The sequence below is a fragment of the Atheta coriaria genome, unplaced genomic scaffold (genome assembly GCF_025399875.1).
Source record: "Atheta coriaria isolate IRGN ID8LTWV9N9 unplaced genomic scaffold, Caltech_Dcor_3.1 hic_scaffold_14_pilon, whole genome shotgun sequence".
NCBI classification, from domain to species: Eukaryota; Metazoa; Arthropoda; class Insecta; order Coleoptera; family Staphylinidae; genus Dalotia; species Dalotia coriaria.
In genome coordinates, this window is record NW_027045456.1 from 230,644 (window position 1) to 249,035 (window position 18,392).

General features: G+C 38.0%; 1 protein-coding gene and 4 non-coding genes across 6 annotated transcripts in view; 1 reads left to right on the plus strand and 4 right to left on the minus strand.

The window, feature by feature from the left end:
• LOC135801971 (protein jagged-1b-like) overlaps nucleotides 1-8,837 on the minus strand; it is a 49,009-nt gene extending 40,172 nt beyond the window's left edge. For both annotated transcript variants that reach the window (XM_065315509.1, XM_065315508.1), the window contains exons 1-2: nucleotides 8,236-8,837; nucleotides 5,262-5,594 (exon numbers count right to left, since the gene is read on the minus strand). In XM_065315509.1, coding sequence (XP_065171581.1) covers nucleotides 5,262-5,594; nucleotides 8,236-8,325 — 423 coding nt within the window. In that variant the 5' untranslated portion in view covers nucleotides 8,326-8,837. The remainder of the gene's footprint in view (nucleotides 1-5,261; nucleotides 5,595-8,235) is intronic.
• Nucleotides 8,838-10,608: 1,771 nt separating this feature from the next.
• Nucleotides 10,609-10,682, minus strand: TRNAT-AGU (transfer RNA threonine (anticodon AGU)). The gene has a single exon. It is a non-coding gene; the product is annotated as a tRNA-Thr (tRNA).
• Nucleotides 10,683-10,878: 196 nt separating this feature from the next.
• Nucleotides 10,879-10,952, minus strand: TRNAT-AGU (transfer RNA threonine (anticodon AGU)). The gene has a single exon. It is a non-coding gene; the product is annotated as a tRNA-Thr (tRNA).
• A 6,884-nt stretch (nucleotides 10,953-17,836) lies between these two features.
• On the plus strand, nucleotides 17,837-17,910 carry TRNAT-AGU (transfer RNA threonine (anticodon AGU)). The gene has a single exon. It is a non-coding gene; the product is annotated as a tRNA-Thr (tRNA).
• A 70-nt stretch (nucleotides 17,911-17,980) lies between these two features.
• TRNAG-UCC (transfer RNA glycine (anticodon UCC)) lies at nucleotides 17,981-18,052 on the minus strand. Its single transcript has one exon. It is a non-coding gene; the product is annotated as a tRNA-Gly (tRNA).
• Between the last annotated feature and the right edge of the window lie 340 nt (nucleotides 18,053-18,392).

The window sequence follows — 18,392 nt, forward strand, 5'->3', positions numbered from 1 at the left end:
CAATGCAAACAATTTGCAATTTGTTACTCATGTCGCTGATTAGTTTATTTACGATATATACACACAACATGGCTATCGCACAAGTGCACAATGGCTGCGCGCGCTCTCGGCATATTGACGAAAGGAATGAATTTCTGCGCGTTTACCTGCGCGCCGTTAGCAGGTTGTTATTTGCGCGCGCGGAATGGAACGCGTACGACGCGAAATGAAATGTTATTGTTGAATACTTTTACGGAGGCACACACACCCATAAATCCCATTGGAATATTATTACGCTGCGAATGACTTGACATGAGTAGTATGTCAGACACGGCAAGTGGGTAAGTGCTAGATATATAAATATCTACCATGTGGATAAATAGAAAAAAATAATTTTTATTAATAATTTATTTACAAGCCAATAAAAATTAGGTGTCTTGTGAATAATATGAAATTTTTTTATCGGAAAACAATTTAAAAATTGGAAAATTTTCATACAATTTTGCAAATAATGTTTTGATTGATGCATGAATGATCAATAAATCAAGTTTATTACTGCACTCTAGAAAATAAATTGCCTACTGTGCTGATTTCATTTTCTATGATTTCTAACCTTCATTTTTATTTATTTATACATTTTTCTACAATTCCGATTGCGTTCGGTATCGAATGAAGAAAATTCTATTAGCGCTCGCATTAAATTTATGCGCACTTAACCGATGGAAGGTTTTTAAAGAGCATAAAAAGCGCAACTCTATGGAATTAAGATTAATTAATATGTAAAGGAAACGAGCGTAACATGCCGCAAAACGTAACATGCGTTGGGCGAGGTGGTACGCGTGTGTGGCGTTTTTCAAGGTTTCCGCTACGTCAATTAATAAATATTATTCGAGAAGTCAAGAAACACGTTTCCAATAATATGTAATTTTACGGATGTCAAGCATTTTAACAATTAAATCAAATACTTTAAAAAAAAATATTAAATTTACGAGCTTGATTAACCAGACTATTTTTAATTCAACAAAAAATTGGTTTGCTTTCGATTTAAATCGATGACTATGATAAAAAAATTTGTTGCGTTTTATAAACTTTTAAAACTGTGATGTGAGTGTGTGAAAAAGTTCAAGGTAACGTACGCCACCGCCCGTTTAGTCATAAATAAATCTCACACGTTTTGTTTTAGTCCATTTTTTCTTGAGACTTCGCCCAATGCAACAATGCCGCCACTCGGGTCATAAATAACGAATTAAGTAACCGCCACAGCAAACATTTAAGCGCGCGAACGCGAATCGAGTGAGAACTGCATGTGAATGACATTCAATTTGCATAATGTAATGTATTAACACTTCAATGAAAAAATCACACGAAATAACAAAACAAAAAAAACTAGGCAAAACCTTGACATATGCACTAGTTTTTTTTTTCGACAAGTTCTCAATGGTTATAGGTAGTAATATTATGTTCAACATTCACCAAAATTTATAAAATATAATAAAATAAAAGAATAAATTTGTATTGGAGGTCAAAGTTTTACTCAAAAAATTAAAATTAAAAAAACCTTTTTGTATTTTTTCTGTGTCTATGAAAATAGATAGATATTCGTAAATGTGAAGATCATGTTCTTGATCATGATCATCATGAAGATCACGGCAAAGAGCGTCGTTATTCACAATTGATTAAGCCGACGTACTCTCCGTCCGGCAAACGCTAATAACACGCGTTTAATAGCTGAAGTAAATACGCTCGACGTCGACAATGGGGCCGTACGAGACGATGCGCACTTTTCGACTCAATTAGTCGATAACTCGTCCCGCTAACAACTGCCGTTCGACTTCGGGCCGTTTTGTCGCTTCGCAACGCGGCAATAATCAACGTAATCGACTCGACTGCGAAATGCAAACCGTAGGCAAATAGATGCGACGCATTATACAAGAATTCCGGACAGATACGGACAGACAAGAGAAGATTAACAAACTTACAAGTTAAGCACTAGTTTAAAACATAATCTGTAAGCATGTATTAAATTTTATTAAAATCATAAGCTAATATTTAATAGATGATACTCTACAGGTTAAAAAATGTAATAAATTTCCATTTTGTAGAGTTACATTTACCATGAACCTGTAAATTGGTACTTTGTGGCTTGAGTACATCGGATTAAAACGATTTTAATTAAGCATTGCACTCCGACCCGGTCTACTCGAGGATAATGTCCCAAAGAAACAAGTCTTGGATGTGCATAGTCAGACGCCGCATAAAAACGGGCGTAAACTGGCAGCGCGTTCTGTAAAATGTCGCACGCTTCATATACAAACACTCTTTGCACGACGCGACGACACATTTGATGTTTAAAGCGCTAAACACTACAAAAACGAAGACGCCGAGGTCGCTTTAAGGAGCGATCATTAATTAGAACTAATTGGTAAGAGAGTTCATGCTTGTCAAATGTAGGTATCGCTAAGTAACAAGATTTTAAAGTTCAAATACTTAAAATGTTGATTTTTAAAATTTAAATTTAAAAAAATAAATTTCTGCAAAATTAAATGATTTTCTTATAATCCAATAATAATATCACATAGCTACCGAAAAAAAAGTAGAACGCGTCGTCAAGACCCACACGCCAACACACAATTGAAAACAATCTGTCATTAAGTCCTTTTCCAACGTGCTGTGCCCAAAGTGCTATTATTATACGTTTACCATGCGTTTTCGTGTTTTCTTCGACCAGCACAAAAATGTAACTACTACTTCCACCGACGATGTATTTATTTGACGTTTTTATTTTCTTCATTTGTGGCCATTCTTCGCCGCTGCGCCCGCAGCCAACGTCCTAATAGACTAAACGACTACTCAAAGAAATTAGATAGAGGAAGAAGATGCCTTCGAGGGCCTTTTTGTTACGATTATTATCGCCATCATCTACAAACATGAACACACGAGACACTTGACTTAAAGCACGACGACAAAAAATAATGCGCAAGCCAGCGGGATTGAAGAATGAAGAAAAACTAAACGAGATGAACGACTCGAAGGCCTTTTTTATTCACCAAGGTACTACTGAAGTTTAAAGACATGACGATTAATTGAAAAGCACACTGTTTTTTTTTTTGTTTCTGTATGCATAAAAACAAAATGTCTATTGTTCACACACATTTTATTACGAGTAGGTACAGCGCGTTAACTTTGACACTTGAAATGCAAGTTTTTCTGTATTTATTTTAATGTGCTGACTTTGTGTTTGCAGTTAGTGGTTTTTCCGTTACGTTAAGTTTATTGAATTAAATTTAGTCGCGAGTGTATAAAGCTGGGTTAATCGTTTGCTCCGGTTGTAGGCCCTGGGATAGATTTAGATTTAGATCGTCGGTGCTTACATAGGTTTTAGAGAAGAGAAAAGCGGATCGTAACGACGGCATTAAATCGATCTGAAACGTACACGCACTTAAGACTACTTGCGGAACGCGAAACGAAGAAGAGACGAGGAAGCGGCGAAATTTATTTCGATTGCGCGCATTCGCCCCGTGCTTAACTAACAACATGCCGAGCATGTCTAAGCTAAATCTAAGTAGAAATTCGTAAAATAATTCACCACTGAATTTAGTTATTTATTTATTTTGAAAAAATATTGAGTCGATTGGCGACATTCCACCGTCATAATCCGATAGCTTCGTTACGATGACAATTAGTATGCAAACGAGACAATTAGGCATATACTGAATTAGGTTTCGCGGCGCAGACTAATAACGAACGTTCGTCGACCGCATCCTTGCGTTGTGGACTATGTCCTTTGGGCCTAGCGCGTTGTAAAACTTGTATTTTTATTAATTAAAGCCGTTTTAATCACGGCAATCATTAAAATATTTTATCCAGGGCATTTGAACATTAAACACACACACACTCGGACAGAAACTTTGTTTAACCGAGCGCGCTCCAAGTTCATTAGCATAGGAGCTAATTAATATCGACGAAAAAAACGGTTAATCTATATATTTCACGTTTTTAATTCGTGTTTTATGTTATTATTTCACAATAACTATTGGTTAATATTTTCGGCTTAAGTTTTCGAGTTTCAGACTTAAGACGCAAGACAATTAAGCAAGCGATGCGGGCATTTATTATTTGTGCAATGCTCGCACGCCGAAAGATACCAGTGTCGATAAGTATAGTTGATATTATAAGTAGGAAGGCAATAAAAAGTTCGTAATTTATCGTCGTTGACATAATCGAACGTGTGAAAATGTAATCGCCTCATTACTATTCCTTCCTGTCGCCGGGCTTGCGTGTCTCGTCTGCACGTATTTCGCATGACTCGCCAATGCGCTTACAACTAATGTGTCAAGAGTCTAATCGATGCTTTTCGAAGAATTATTAACTATTCTGATTTATTACTGCTTTTAAGAAGTCAAAATTAAAGTTTGCGTTATTTTTGACTGAAATAAGTAAAGCTACTTCACCTAATGTCACTTAAGTCATCCGAATAAATGACTTAAGTCATGTACGCATATTAAACGCATTAATGCCACGCTGACGATGAGGTTATTACTAATTGAAAGCAGTAACAATTTTAATGTTTCCGCAACAATGAACTAAATGAGTCAGGCAGTCGCGACGTTCCGATGTTTGCATCAATTTTCGCTAATTAAGCTTAATTAACCATTGTTCTCGTCCCATGAAGACCGCATTCCAACTTATCGCTGCGTGCTGCTCCCCACACACACACACATCACAGAAAATTTTGAATATTTCACGTCTCTTCAGCGAGTGAATCAAAGATTTCATTACGTTCTATTCATATTCCGTTTTCTTTTTTGGTCGTTGTTTTGTGGTGAGACGCAAAGCGTTCATTTTCTCGCGAGAATCTTCGTCGGCGACTATCGGTCGTTAACCAGTTTCGTTAAAAACGCTCATTTCGTGCCCGTTTGCGATCGGCGGCGAGCGATGCGCGCTTCGGACGGGCCCCGACCGACGGGCGGTCTATGCGCGAAGAAGCGCAAAGATGGGGCGCGCAAGAGTCAGCGGTGGTAAGCTGGTAACTAACGCAAAGTACACCGGCAACACATGTACGCCGAGAAGAAAGACGCTGGGCGCTTGTGTGCGCGCAGCATAATGACGTGATAAGTCCCTCTTATTACGAAAAACAGGTTTACGTACATTCACGCCGCAGACGGGTTGAAAAACCATGAAAGACCACGAAATACTAACTAATCGCGCACGGCATTATCACACCAATACACAAAATTTAAAAAAAATTAACCGAAATTATTTAAATAAATAAAATTACTCACCGTCCATCGAAAGCTGAATGGCAAGACGAGTTTTCCGCGTTCAGGATCCGCAAGAGTGAAGGTATCACGACCTAACACCGGACTGGATGTGTTCCCGAAGGAACACGACCCGGTGCTGGTCACATTGCTCTGATACTCTTTGAGACAAAGCCGGAAGAAAGTATTGCACGGCGTCGTACAGCGCGATGCCAGCGAGGCACGCTGCATGATGCCGATGCCGTTTCCGACGCCAGCGCCGCCGGCATTTCCACAACACTCCCGGTTCGTCAGCTCCCCAAGCGGGTTGACCATCTCCAGCACCTGCAGTTCAAAGAAACCGGAGCCATGCGCGCACTGAAACAGATTCAACAAACACATTCATTACCAAAAAATATCAACGCATAAAAACAACTTTATTTGATTAAGGTTTTCTTTAAACTTAAGTTAAGTCCTAAGTAAATAGAGGTTCTAATAGGATTTATGACAAACTTCCTCTGTGTAGTCATGGAAATTCTCAAAGCAAATTGTCTTTCAATTAAGTTTAACGTGACTTAAATGAGAAATGAAATAAAAACGCAATAATCCAGCGCACGGATTACAAGAAACGCGATGATGATTCGGTCGGTCGCGTATTTAATAAAGGATTCAATTAAACTTTCCGCGAATCGAAGTCGAGAAAACGAGCCAAGAAAATGTTAATCACGATGCGGTTTAAATTGCTAAACGAGTCCAAATGGCTGAATTAAAATTAAACTGCCGTGTATAAAGTTTAGTTTTTCTACGAAGCGGCATTAAATTAAAAGCTCTGGAATTTTATCAAACAATTTCCAGAGTATTTAATTTCTACGCATAAAATAACATCAATAAAACAATAATTAAAATATTAAAACACTCTGTATTATATAAACAACTACGGAATTATATGTCAACCAAATGCGCAGCGTGCAGAAACGAGATAAAGACGACTGGGGAATGTAAACAAATCCGTTCAGGTGTTCAATGCGCGCTATGTGAAAAGAATACCTATTATTGCACGATATCTGCGAAGTGCATAGAGCGTCAGGTAGGTACACCATTCGAAATTCGAAGAGAGGTGCTACTTTACCGCGCATCGGCATAAAAGCGCTTTTATTGTGCGGCGCAACGACGCAGAAGGGATTCATTTCAAAGGCAGGAAATATCCGTGCGGTTTTCCGGTTAATAAAGCGATATAAGTGCACTAGAAACTCTATGTACACGTATATTACACGTGTAAATCACAATTCTAACACAAATAACACAAGTTAAAAAACAGGATTGTTTTTGAATCGTAAAAATTAAATCGTGAGCATGTTATCAATAAATAATTAATAATTATAACAACAAGAACTGTTTTATAGAATGTTGGGCGTTTTAATATGGCAATAACAATAGCAATTCATTGTTTTACTAATCAATTAATTACTCGTTAAGTTTAGCTATAAAAATTTTGCATTTTTTTCATTACTTGTGTAAATATTGCTTAATGCATTGGTAAAAAGCATTTCAAATAAACTTTTAGAAATTTTTTGAATATTTTTTTAAGTAAAACTGCAATAAATACAAATTTTTGGACTTAAATTCTTAGAATTAAACAGAGTAGGTAATTGATATTTAAGCAAGTTCCAGTTTTCATTTTATATCAAAAACTTACTCATTGATATCACCCGTGGGAATTTGTAGAGTAAATTAAATATTTGATAACCTTTATTGCCAAGTGCGAATATATTGATAAGTAACATATAGTTCCGCTGACTGCGTGTAGTTTTTAATATTCCCACACATGATCAATCTGAATATTTAACAAGTCCTGCAGTGTAAAACATTCCGCATTGTTAGTCAATTAGGTTCAATTTTTACAATTCATAATTCATTACGTACTTAGGTTCCTACAACACCAAGCAACCACAAAAGTTGAAAAGAAATCATAATCGGAAGCCGACGGAGACTACTTCACAATGTAAACGTTATAAACATACATGAACACAATATTTTTTATCTTAATTGCCGTTAATCTAATTCGTTTAGGGACGTTTAAATGTGCGAAAATTCACACGCATCAATTAATTTATACGGGACGCTATTAAGCGTAAAGTATTTGTTTTGTAAGCGAGCCACGAAGCGTCTTAATTTAATTAAATTAATTTGAGTCGAAACAATGTCCGGCCCAACTGGCGTTTCACAAGCGCATGACATGTGGAGAATGTAAATTTCCTCCCAATTCACTTAAAACACTCGAAACGACGCTAAAGTGTTTGCATGTAATTTATAGCTACGAATGCTAACCACAACAACCGAAAATTGGAGGTAATCGTTTTCCGGTTTGTTTAAATTTCTTTTATTCCCCTTATCATCGACGCGCAAGTGCATCCGAAAAGTTAATCTGCTTGAACGCTGAAGATACGGAACGCGGAACGAAACAAGTTTCGGAAACTCGCACCGCATGCGGTCTCAAAACACGCTGCTTTGCCTCAAGAAACAAATTTGCATACGAAAATACTTTAATTATCTTTCCATTGCATAAGTTACAAAATGCAAACATTTTAACAACACATAAACAGTATTGTGTTGAAAGACACGGAAATCTGTTTTTAAAAATAAATTCTAATATGCACTTCTGTTTTGCTTCCAATCTTATCTTAATAACGGCGTGATAGACCGCAAAATTTTCGACATTTTAAATGTTTCAGGAGAAGATTAATAGCGGACGCAACCGTAAACAATTCTTAAGCGTTTTTCGTTTAATTTCTCGTTTCTGCTGCTGCCCCGCTGACGTTTTAATATCGTGCTCTAGATATACCCAAAGTGGCCTAAGCGCCAGTCAGCTCCAAAGATGTAATTAGGCTTTTCGTGTCGGCATGAAATTATCGTTTCATTCGCAATTTTAAACTGCGACCGCTTACATAGTAGTAGTGTTTAAACCCTTTTCGGTTAAAAAATCTATTTCTAAGAAACAATTATTACGCAAAATTTTTACCTGTAATAAGTTGAGCAACAGAAGGAAAAAGTGTAATAAATATCCATGTGACATGCTCCTACACAAAAGTCGCCACACGACACTGCACATCTTCACCGCGAACAACAACAACCGCGAGCCGCGTTCGAATCACCAAACCTCCTCGAAAGAGCGACTAAAACAGCGACGGCCGCGACGACGTTGCAATGCGACGCTGCATCATCGTCCTCTGCGTCCTGTGCGTGCCTGCGTTATCAACAAAACAACACACCACACTCACTCGCACACACACCGGCAGATAATAAACAAAAAACCGAAACAAGTTCACACAAAATTCGCACGATGTAGCAGTAACATTCCACTGATATTTTCGAGACAAGTCCACAAGTACAAAATCACCAATAATGTTAATAATGAATTGAGTTTTAAGTAACGCACATTGTGTTTTAATGTTTTCGTTGGCTGCGTGTTGAATTTTCGATGGTGTGTTACCACTGATAGGAAGACACTGCGATACGTTTAGAGAGTATGCTGAAGGAGACGTGATTGTGATATGCGTGTGCGCTGCGAACGTACGCGTAAACGGACCGAACGCGCACGAACTCTGCATGCACGATGCAACGGCTCAGCAGATACTGAAGCTGGTGCACAGTCGCGGTCGCGGTTGGGGGACGACCGGCGTGAGAGACACTGGGAAAGAATTGTGAGTGCAAGAGAGAACGCCAGCTCGGCGATGGATGGTGATGGCCGTGATGGGGGAAATCGTGGAACGCGAGTTGTACTTACGTACGAAGAGAGAGAACTGAAGAAGTTGCGAGGCTGTCTGGTTGTTTGGTGGTTGCTAAACTAAAATTCTGAATTTGCTGAATTCTTACGTCCGGTCAAAAATTATTTTTAATAAAAATTCAATAGAAAACATTTTTATCTTTATTTATCAATTTAATTTTGTGAAATTAAAAAATCGTGATTTTTTTTAACGATTAAATACTGTTAGATTAGTAATTAATGTAAAAACTCCTCGATAATTAACTCGCAATGTTGCGGTTTTGACAATGCGTACATTCGCCCGATTTGAAAATCAATTAGTTCGTGAATTTAATTTCACGAATTAATAACAATTAATTTGCGAGAAAGAGAAATTGTTCGCCACGCTACAGTTACGTCTCGAACTGACCGATGCGGAGTCTATAATTACAAGCAACTAGTAAGAATGTTACTTTGTTACTTACTGGTTATTTGCTTCTTCGCGGCGTGTTTTTTTTGTTGGCTCCTCAAACGGTCAGCGATATTCTCGTAAATCGAAAACAACAATTTGTTACTTGCCCTGGTATTACGTTATTATTTGCCGTGCGGATGAAATTTCTGTTTTATGCTTACAATTCTCGAGTTTATCGGAATTATTGCTGGACGGCACTTAATAATGCAATAAAAGTACGCATTTGAAATTGGAGTGACGTTCGATTCTCAGAAATAAGCAAAACACTAAGGGCTAATGACCAGGGAAGGCAAGAAGTGAAGTTGGAGGTGAAAATGCATGAACTTTATGTTTACAAACTTCAAAATCGATGAAATTTGCTTGTAAATTGTGATTTTTAACAAAAAAATGCAAACAACTATTTTTTACTGATTCATTTTTTGTTTTAAAATTAATAATATTGTTTTGAGTCTTTTTTATGCACAAACTATTATTCCCATGCTTTAGTTTGTGGGTTATGAGCATGTTTGATGAATAGTAATGTGTAGGTGAGTGCGTACACAAAAGAATCCATGCGTTTTCGATTAGAATCGGAATTCTGCGTTAGGAGTACAAACACGAGTGAAATTCGAGCGATTCCATTACACGATCAAATGGCGATTCTACCGGTTTATCCAATTATTTGTTAAATAACTAGACGCGCATCGGCCAAAAGCTCCAAAACACGCCAATGTTTAAATCCAACGCGATCCCAAGACGTTCGAAGTCGATACGATGTGTAATTATAGAATTACTTACCAATCGAATTGGAATGCTAGAAGTTCTCGCCCGAAATGCCAACAATTAAATGTTTTTACTCCATTTCGTTGGAGTAAGTGATGCTGTAACTGCCGCGAATGAGGAAAGAGCAAAGAATTTGCTCAGAAAACAACAGAAAATTTAGTTGAAGTGAGTGTACAACTTGCACGCAACTTGTGAAGGGTTCATCTAACTTAAGTATTTAATTACGCCTAGAATTTCACTTAAATCTGGTTTCTTTGACTTAATTTAAGTCAAATAGAATGCAATTTGATTACTTAGGTAATTTGCTTAGTAAATATTTAGGTGTATGGAGAATATAACATCTAAAGTAGAGAATATTACGCAAAACACACCAAACTGTTCGAAAAATTTCGTTTTTGGCAAGTTTTACACCGCCTAGGCCCCGGGGAGATTCGAACTCCCGATCTCCTGTTTACTAGACAGGCGCTTTAACCAACTAAGCCACGGCGCCAATATCCTTAATTATATTAGCTGAAAAAATGTTTAAAAATTTAATTTTCCTTCAAAGAAATAAACATTTGCTTATTTTGACGCCAGCCTAATATTTTAAAGTATTTTTATGAAATTTTCCTAGAATTTTACTTAGATCTAGAAAATATCAATAAAACACTGAGTTATTTTAAAAGAAACGCCCTCTATAGGACGATAGGCCCCGGGGAGATTCGAACTCCCGATCTCCTGTTTACTAGACAGGCGCTTTAACCAACTAAGCCACGGCGCCGTTGAATAACAACATTTCTAAAAAATTCCGTCAAAATCTAAGATTTCATGACCATAAAATATAATTTTTAAAAGTAAAAATTTACAAATATTGCATTATCGACTACACTAGTTAAAATGCTCATTAAAATAAGACGTAGTGTACTTAAGTCATGTTTCAAACATTCAACCGTAAGTTGAAAGTGTAACAAACAAATGTTTTACATTTGTAAGCTCTTGTTAGCGTCACCAGGACTCCCTACTTAGTCGATTATTATCCACTATCCTCCTCAACTCCCGATAATGATGTATTCATTTTGGACGCAACTTCCACCTCGCCGAACAGCGTTTATTTGTTCTTCATTAGCGTGCCTCTGCCGTTGTGTGTGCTTTTGTGTGCTTCACGTCGCGCCGGCAACAGCGGCAAGTCCATCTCGCACACCGTACGCACGCCACGTGGTGCGTTTCGTTTTAATTGTTCGCCGTTTATTATTTAAACATGAACAACACACACTCATCCACACGCATACACGCGCGCGCCCAACAAGCAACGAGTAACAAAACGCCAGCGTCGGTTTTCAGAAAAAACGCGCACCAAGCACGCACCTCGCATATATCCCGACACTTAATTTAATACTAATAAATATTTCACCAAACTCATTTGTATTGAAATGGGTTAAAGTAGCAGGGGGTATGTGGCCGTGTGTGCTCGGTGGAGAGACTATAAGATTGTACGAAGGTGGGAACAACGACTTCAACACTTTTTTCGTTTTCGACGAGTGCTGCTGCGTTGTTGAGTGCTGTTTCGGAGCGCTTTTTTTTCGTCGAGGGCACAACATAAATACGAAATCATTATGAGTAACGATCGGCGATCAGGCCACTTTTTTCGCTTTGCGATGCCTCGCAGCCCTTGCAGGTTGGAGGCATTCTTCGATATAATATCGTATTATGTTAAAATATAAAACGCGCGCCGGTTAACAACGTCAACAACATCGGCAAGTCGGCATTGATTTTTATTTATAAATTCGTGCACTTTCCATCGTTTATGATTGTACACTCGGCTTAATTCTAATTGACAATCAGAGGGGAAGACGTGAAAAACTTGGCAGACGGTTTATCGTTCGATTGAATTGCGCTAATTGGTCATTCGTATGCATTCAATCACTTATTTTAAATCTCAGTGCTCACGGAGCATCAACATTTAAAATTTTTAAATGTAAAACATTAAAAGCTGGTTTTTAATGCTAATTTTATTCATCTACTCTGTTAAACCACCTACGCTTTTATTTTTAAGCTGTAAAATTGCAAAATCTTGCTGCTGGGCTTTAACTTGTATTGTAGTGCATGTAATATGGGTACTTCTTTCCACTTTTCAATTGATACATCTTCCCGACACTTGCGTATCTTTCTAAACATCTTACAGCGTATTACATGTGTTAATTAGCGCGCTTAGCAGCACGTTTAGTAAATTTGCGATTGCTGTACGCTTAAACTTTGAATGTGTTTCTTAGTCGTGCACATTTGGTTGCCTAACTATTATTTTTCTTAAATTACATGAAACATGAATTTATTCATTTAAAATTAATAAATATTCCAATTGTAAATATTTACTACTCTGTAATTTGTATTTGCTATACTACACGCATAATTTACATGTAATTGAAGCACTCCGCCATCGACGTTTACGCATCTTCTGCTTCAACTTCATTCTGCACTACTTAATAATGTTATTAGCAAGCTGCAGAAATTACACCGCTTGTTGAACGCGTATTAATTAGTTAATTACAAACTAGTATGTTAATGCAACTGCTGTGTATACAACACACACTAATCTAATGTGTTCTTATCATTACACAACAACATTATTAAAATAACAAAGAATTTTTGTTTGTTTTTTCGTTAATAATGCAGGAAGTGTTTTTAATCGAGTCCTGAAAATATATAAAACGTGCGAAATGCCTCGTAAAACAAGTCTGACTACACAAACGCAGTGTTGTAAAAAGACTGCAAATAACTTAATAACTTAGGAGTATATACAAGCGAAATTAAACAATAAGAAATTCCGTGGCGCCTCCGCAACCGCCGTAGGCGTATTGCGAAACGTGTTCGGATGATGTACGAAGCAATTGTCTTCGCTTCGAGCGCGCTCTTCGGCGGGCGACACACAATTAAAAGCAGATAATGTACTCCCGCACAGAGGACATTTTCATTCACACACCCGGACGTTAAATATGACAATAACATGATACTCATCAATGTCACCTATGTTATCAGAAGTTAATCAATGATTGTTAATGTTTGCTTGTGCTATGAGACTTGGGAGAATTGAGTTATGACTCGAAATATTTCCTTATTCGATTCTCTTCGCTGGTTAATTGCTCGCTGCGCTGCAATGCAAAGATGGCGGCCGATTGAAGAAAAAAAGATTGAAATTTATCTACGCGCATTCCTGAAATTACCATCGTGCCGGAGCCACCTTCGGCAAGCCACATTCTTATTAGTTAAACGCTGCTTAACGAACGTACGCACAACGCACCAGCACAGGCAGTGAAGAAGGAATGAAGAACCACACGTGAGTCCAGCCACAATGTAAGTAAGTATAAGTACATACAAGCGTATGTTCAAACTGTGTGCTCATATGTTAGTCTAGCTCCAGCTAGTATCCCGAAGAGTGAAGATGCAAAGTGCATAAACCGTGAAAACGACTGCGGAGGATGTTTCCTAGATTCAACAACATCGATATTAGTTTCATTGGATGCATTTCCTTCTCATCCTCCAGCGGTATCAGTGAATGCATAATTAAATTACGAGTATTATGAGATATCGCCGTTTCTCTAATTGGGTGTCTAATTGGAATTCCTGACTCTGAATTTCTTCTGTTGTGATGTACTTGTATGTAAGTAGTTAGAACAAAAACAGAAGCGTGAGGCACCCACAAAAAACCCCGCAAGAAATTTTACTTCATTTGTGGTATAATTAAAGTTTGCGTTAATTAGACAACACAGGTGTAATGAGCTGCAGCGTTTTGGGTTGAAATATCAGATAGGTAGGATCATGACCAGCTCCATTGGGCCATGAAAAATGATTAATTTCTTTCGTGACGGCGTGTCCCTCCTAATAATCAAGTTTTTCGGTTGATGCAAGATGCACCTTCTTCTGTTCTCCTCCTTTATTTTTGCCGTGATCATCAGGTTTGAAGATGTCTAGATTACTATCGCTTCCGCTACGCTCCAAGGCATAGAACAACAACCCCCGAAGCACACTATATAATTATATACATTTATCAGTAAACAGTCGCCTGATAACAATCAGTAATCATATTAATTGTTAATTGTCATTTTCATTATTTCTCACCGGAGAAATCCATAGAGTACTGAAATATTTACCTGAGAAGAAAAAAAATCTACTGGTCTTTGGTCTGTGATGAAGGCGAGGAAAAAAATCGCAGCCGGGCGAAGAAGAAGAAAAAAATCGAAGAAAGACGTACGACGTTATAATGACGCCGTCGAACCACGAGCGTGATAAAGGCCACGAAGAAAAGGAGAGATTATGAAACCTTCGCGGTGGTGCCTCGGCTAGTTGCTTGACTGACCATCGCATGCATCCACACGCAGTGGTGGTGGTAGTAATGTAGTAAAGGACGTCGATGCGTGTGAGCAGCGGCCGACTGGAGACTGAAGCAACTGAAGAAGAAGCGAGTTTGACTTCTTATTATAGCGCACCCTATCATTATACGGTCTCCGGAGTTAATAGGCGCTTTATTTGGTTTCGCTTTTTCACTCCTTCCCAAAGCTGCGCGTCTCGCGGTGGTCAAGCGGCCTTCGTATGGTTCCTAAACACCTTCCATCGAAAATTATTCATACAATGTGTTAGCATAACACGAGAATTATGAACGTAATAAAATATTATCGATGTACGTGTTGAAATGTATTATACTATTTCAGATATTGTAAACGTCAATTTTTTACTGCATCAAAACTAAACTAGTTGAAAGTAATAAATCTTTTTAAGTATATTTATTATATGCGCGTTTAAATTGATTTAATTCTTTGTGATTTTCAAGTGTTAATTTACGTAGTCACGCCGCAAATTGTTTCTTAGAAGTTTGAGTTAAAAATTCACGCGAACAAAACGACCACTAGAAGGCAGTAAGCGCCGACAATCTGCAATCATAACAATAATAAGAAAAGAACATATTCGAGTGTCTTGAAGAAACGAAAACCACAAAACGCCAACAATAATAAAGATGACTATATGAATGCATCACATTTCAACAGGCGCAGAGAGAAGCGCTATTAGAAATGTAATTGAAAATAATTGGGATCTAAAGATGACCAGTTTTCAAGTGTTTATAATGAATTGTACATTTTTGAAACAAGTTTGGAATTTTTTTCAAAGGTTTTTCACCGTTTCATTCAGAAGAAGAAGAACAAACTCTAAATACTCGAAAATAACAAGTTCAAGCAATGCGCTGTGGGCAAGGTTGTCTGGATTTCAAAATCGACGCGAACGGAAGGTGAATCCATCTTGCTGCAGGCATGCAGGGTCTTCGGTCTTCCCTTTTCAAAACCTTTCTTCGTTGACCGCACAGGCGTGCTTAATACAAACACAAACAACCTGAGGCACGGAATGATTTTTTTCGAAAAAATCGTTGTATTCAAGTTATACTACCAAATATACATCTAGAGAGACAATTATTTTTAAAAATTATTTCCAATGTCAAAATGGAGTCCGTCAAAATTTTCAGTCATAAATTATTTTATTATCAATATAAAACCTATGGAAGTGAAAGAGCGAAGCGTACACCAAGCATTAAATTCCGACACGGTTACAACAAATCAAGCGCTGGCAGTGGAGGCGGGCTGAATTTAGACGTGTGTCCTGTGCATTTTGCACCGGGGGCAGCAGTTGAACCGCTCATAGAAGACGACGCCCCTCCACACATCAAAGGCCGCCTTCTGCCCTCGGAAATAGAAATAGCTCTGGTAAACAGTGGGGGTGCAATTTCCCAAAAAGAACTCGACGATGAAAGAAAACGAGCAAAAGCTGGCAAACAACCACCGAAAAGTAAATTTTAATATAAAATTTAATAAAATATGACTGCGTGAAATTCGGCTTTTATTCGCCAAGCTCATGTGAGGTGATGAAATAATAATATTAAAGAATGCGCCACCCTTTACGACTTTTGACGTGTGCATTTTCCACCTTGTCATCGTGCGGTTTTGTGCCCAGCTTTACGTCTCAATCCTCCTCGGACAGTGGAGTTGCGAGTCAGCGCGCGCATGCGGGGGTTATTAACGATGGTTTTGTGTTATAATCGGTCATGTTTAAAACAGTTTTTGTTGTCTCGGTGGCCGCCGCCGCCGCCGCCGAAAGACGGGTCAAACTGCTGCTAAACTGTGCGCTTATGACGCGCCCGCAGAGAGAAAAGAAACGCATTTTATTAATCCGGTCGTTAGGCACCATGACTTTACGCTTTTTCACTTTTCGACTGAAGATGAGTCCAGTGGCCTTGCATACATACACTATGTTCAATATTACTAATAACAATTATAACTATAGTTTAATTAATAAATTAAATAAAAATTATGATGATAAATATTGATTTAAACTCAAAATTAATAAAAAAGAAGTAAAATCATGAATAAAAAGTGTTTTTGATAGTTTTTTAATGATTTAATGTACACACTGTGTGTATAATGTTGGCACCTAAATTGTGAAGGCGTTGAAGGCTCTAATTTCCGCCGTTTGCCGCCCAATTATCAAAAAACTCGACATTTTTTTCGCCCGATCATTTCGTTGCATTTTATTATGCTCACCAGCGATAATAAGGCACGCACAGAACGCGCGTCATTGTGGTCAGCAAATCTTCGTATCAGGAAAATCTTCACACCCAGCGGAATGTTTAATAAATAACTAATTGTGACGAATAAACTCGCATGCTTCTTGTTATCGGATTTTCTCGTGGATTATGCCTCATTCAGCATCGGCTATAAATCGACTTATGTCACAAGCACTAAAAAGCCTATTTTAACAATACCAATAAAATGGTTAATGACAGCCATTTTGAATGCGTTTGCAAACCATTCTCGCATCGTACGGAAAATTTAATTATTCGCATAAACTAAACCGGCAATAAACAATTTATTTTATTGCTTAATTAAGCTTGTTTGCAAAACAAAGCACAGGCAGCCGATCGGCAGGATTATTTACGTTCATTCATCACGCACTCTCCTCTCTCGCGGCATGAGGAGAGAACTTTTGTATTTGTTCTGTTCACCACTTCGCTCCACATATTTCTCTCATCAGGAGCCATGGACTGCCCGCGTACATTCAATCCGATCTATCGACTTTTCCTTCATTCCGTCTGTGCGCGAAAATAAAACGAATGAATTTATAAGTGGAAAAGTGTTCTCATAGTAAAACACTAAAAAGCAAAGTTTTCTAACGTTTGCAGAAACTTAGAACACTTAAAACTAAGAAGTTGTTGCTTGGTTCTTGGTTGGAAGCAATGGAGAGGCTTTTGCGATGCCGGAGGCGACTGGGAAGAGGGACGATATCGTGAATCGCGATCGTAAATCGCTCAAACGAGTCCGGCGAGATATATCCGCGACGGCCCGGAGCAGGAGGGCAAGCGCTGACGTGCGGATCCCGCGGATTCCGGCGTTTCATGCATGAATGATCCGCGTGGCTTTTTTCGCCGCGTTGGCGACTTCTTCGAGAGCTTGCAACTCCTGCATCACATGCACAATCGCTTACGTGTACGTCTGTGCGTTGAATTTTAAATAATGCGGATGTTTTTTCAAGCATTTCGTATTCATAACTAACCAGTTATGAACAAGAATACATTTTGTATCAGGAAGTTTAAAATTTTGACGAAATTATTCAGAAATATGCAAATTCAACGGCGCCGTGGCTTAGTTGGTTAAAGCGCCTGTCTAGTAAACAGGAGATCGGGAGTTCGAATCTCCCCGGGGCCTAAGTGTTAGTTACCAATCATTTTTTTTTGTTTATTTTTAAGGAATAATTTTGATTAAAAACTTAAAACACTGCGATGGCCGGGAATCGAACCCGGATCAACTGCTTGGAAGGCAACTATGCTGACCATTACACCACCATCGCACATAACTACTCGCAAATATCAATTTTTTAACAATAAATCTTATTTAAAAGCAATTTTAATTTCAATAACATTAAATTCAATAACCTTTATAATCAAAATGATTTAACACCATCCCACATGTTCTATTTTATACTCATATAATCTTCATCCCTATTTTTTAAATGTTTTGCTTTGATATGTTCAATGAACTAAAATCAAGCACCCTAATTTACAACTGGAGTGGATAGGCTGTTCTATTCAATCGGATTGTTTCCTAGACAAACTCACCCCTTATGTTACAATTTTACAGTGCAGTTCAGCAGTTGCAATAAATAGATTTAAAGAGTGTGGTGTATGCTC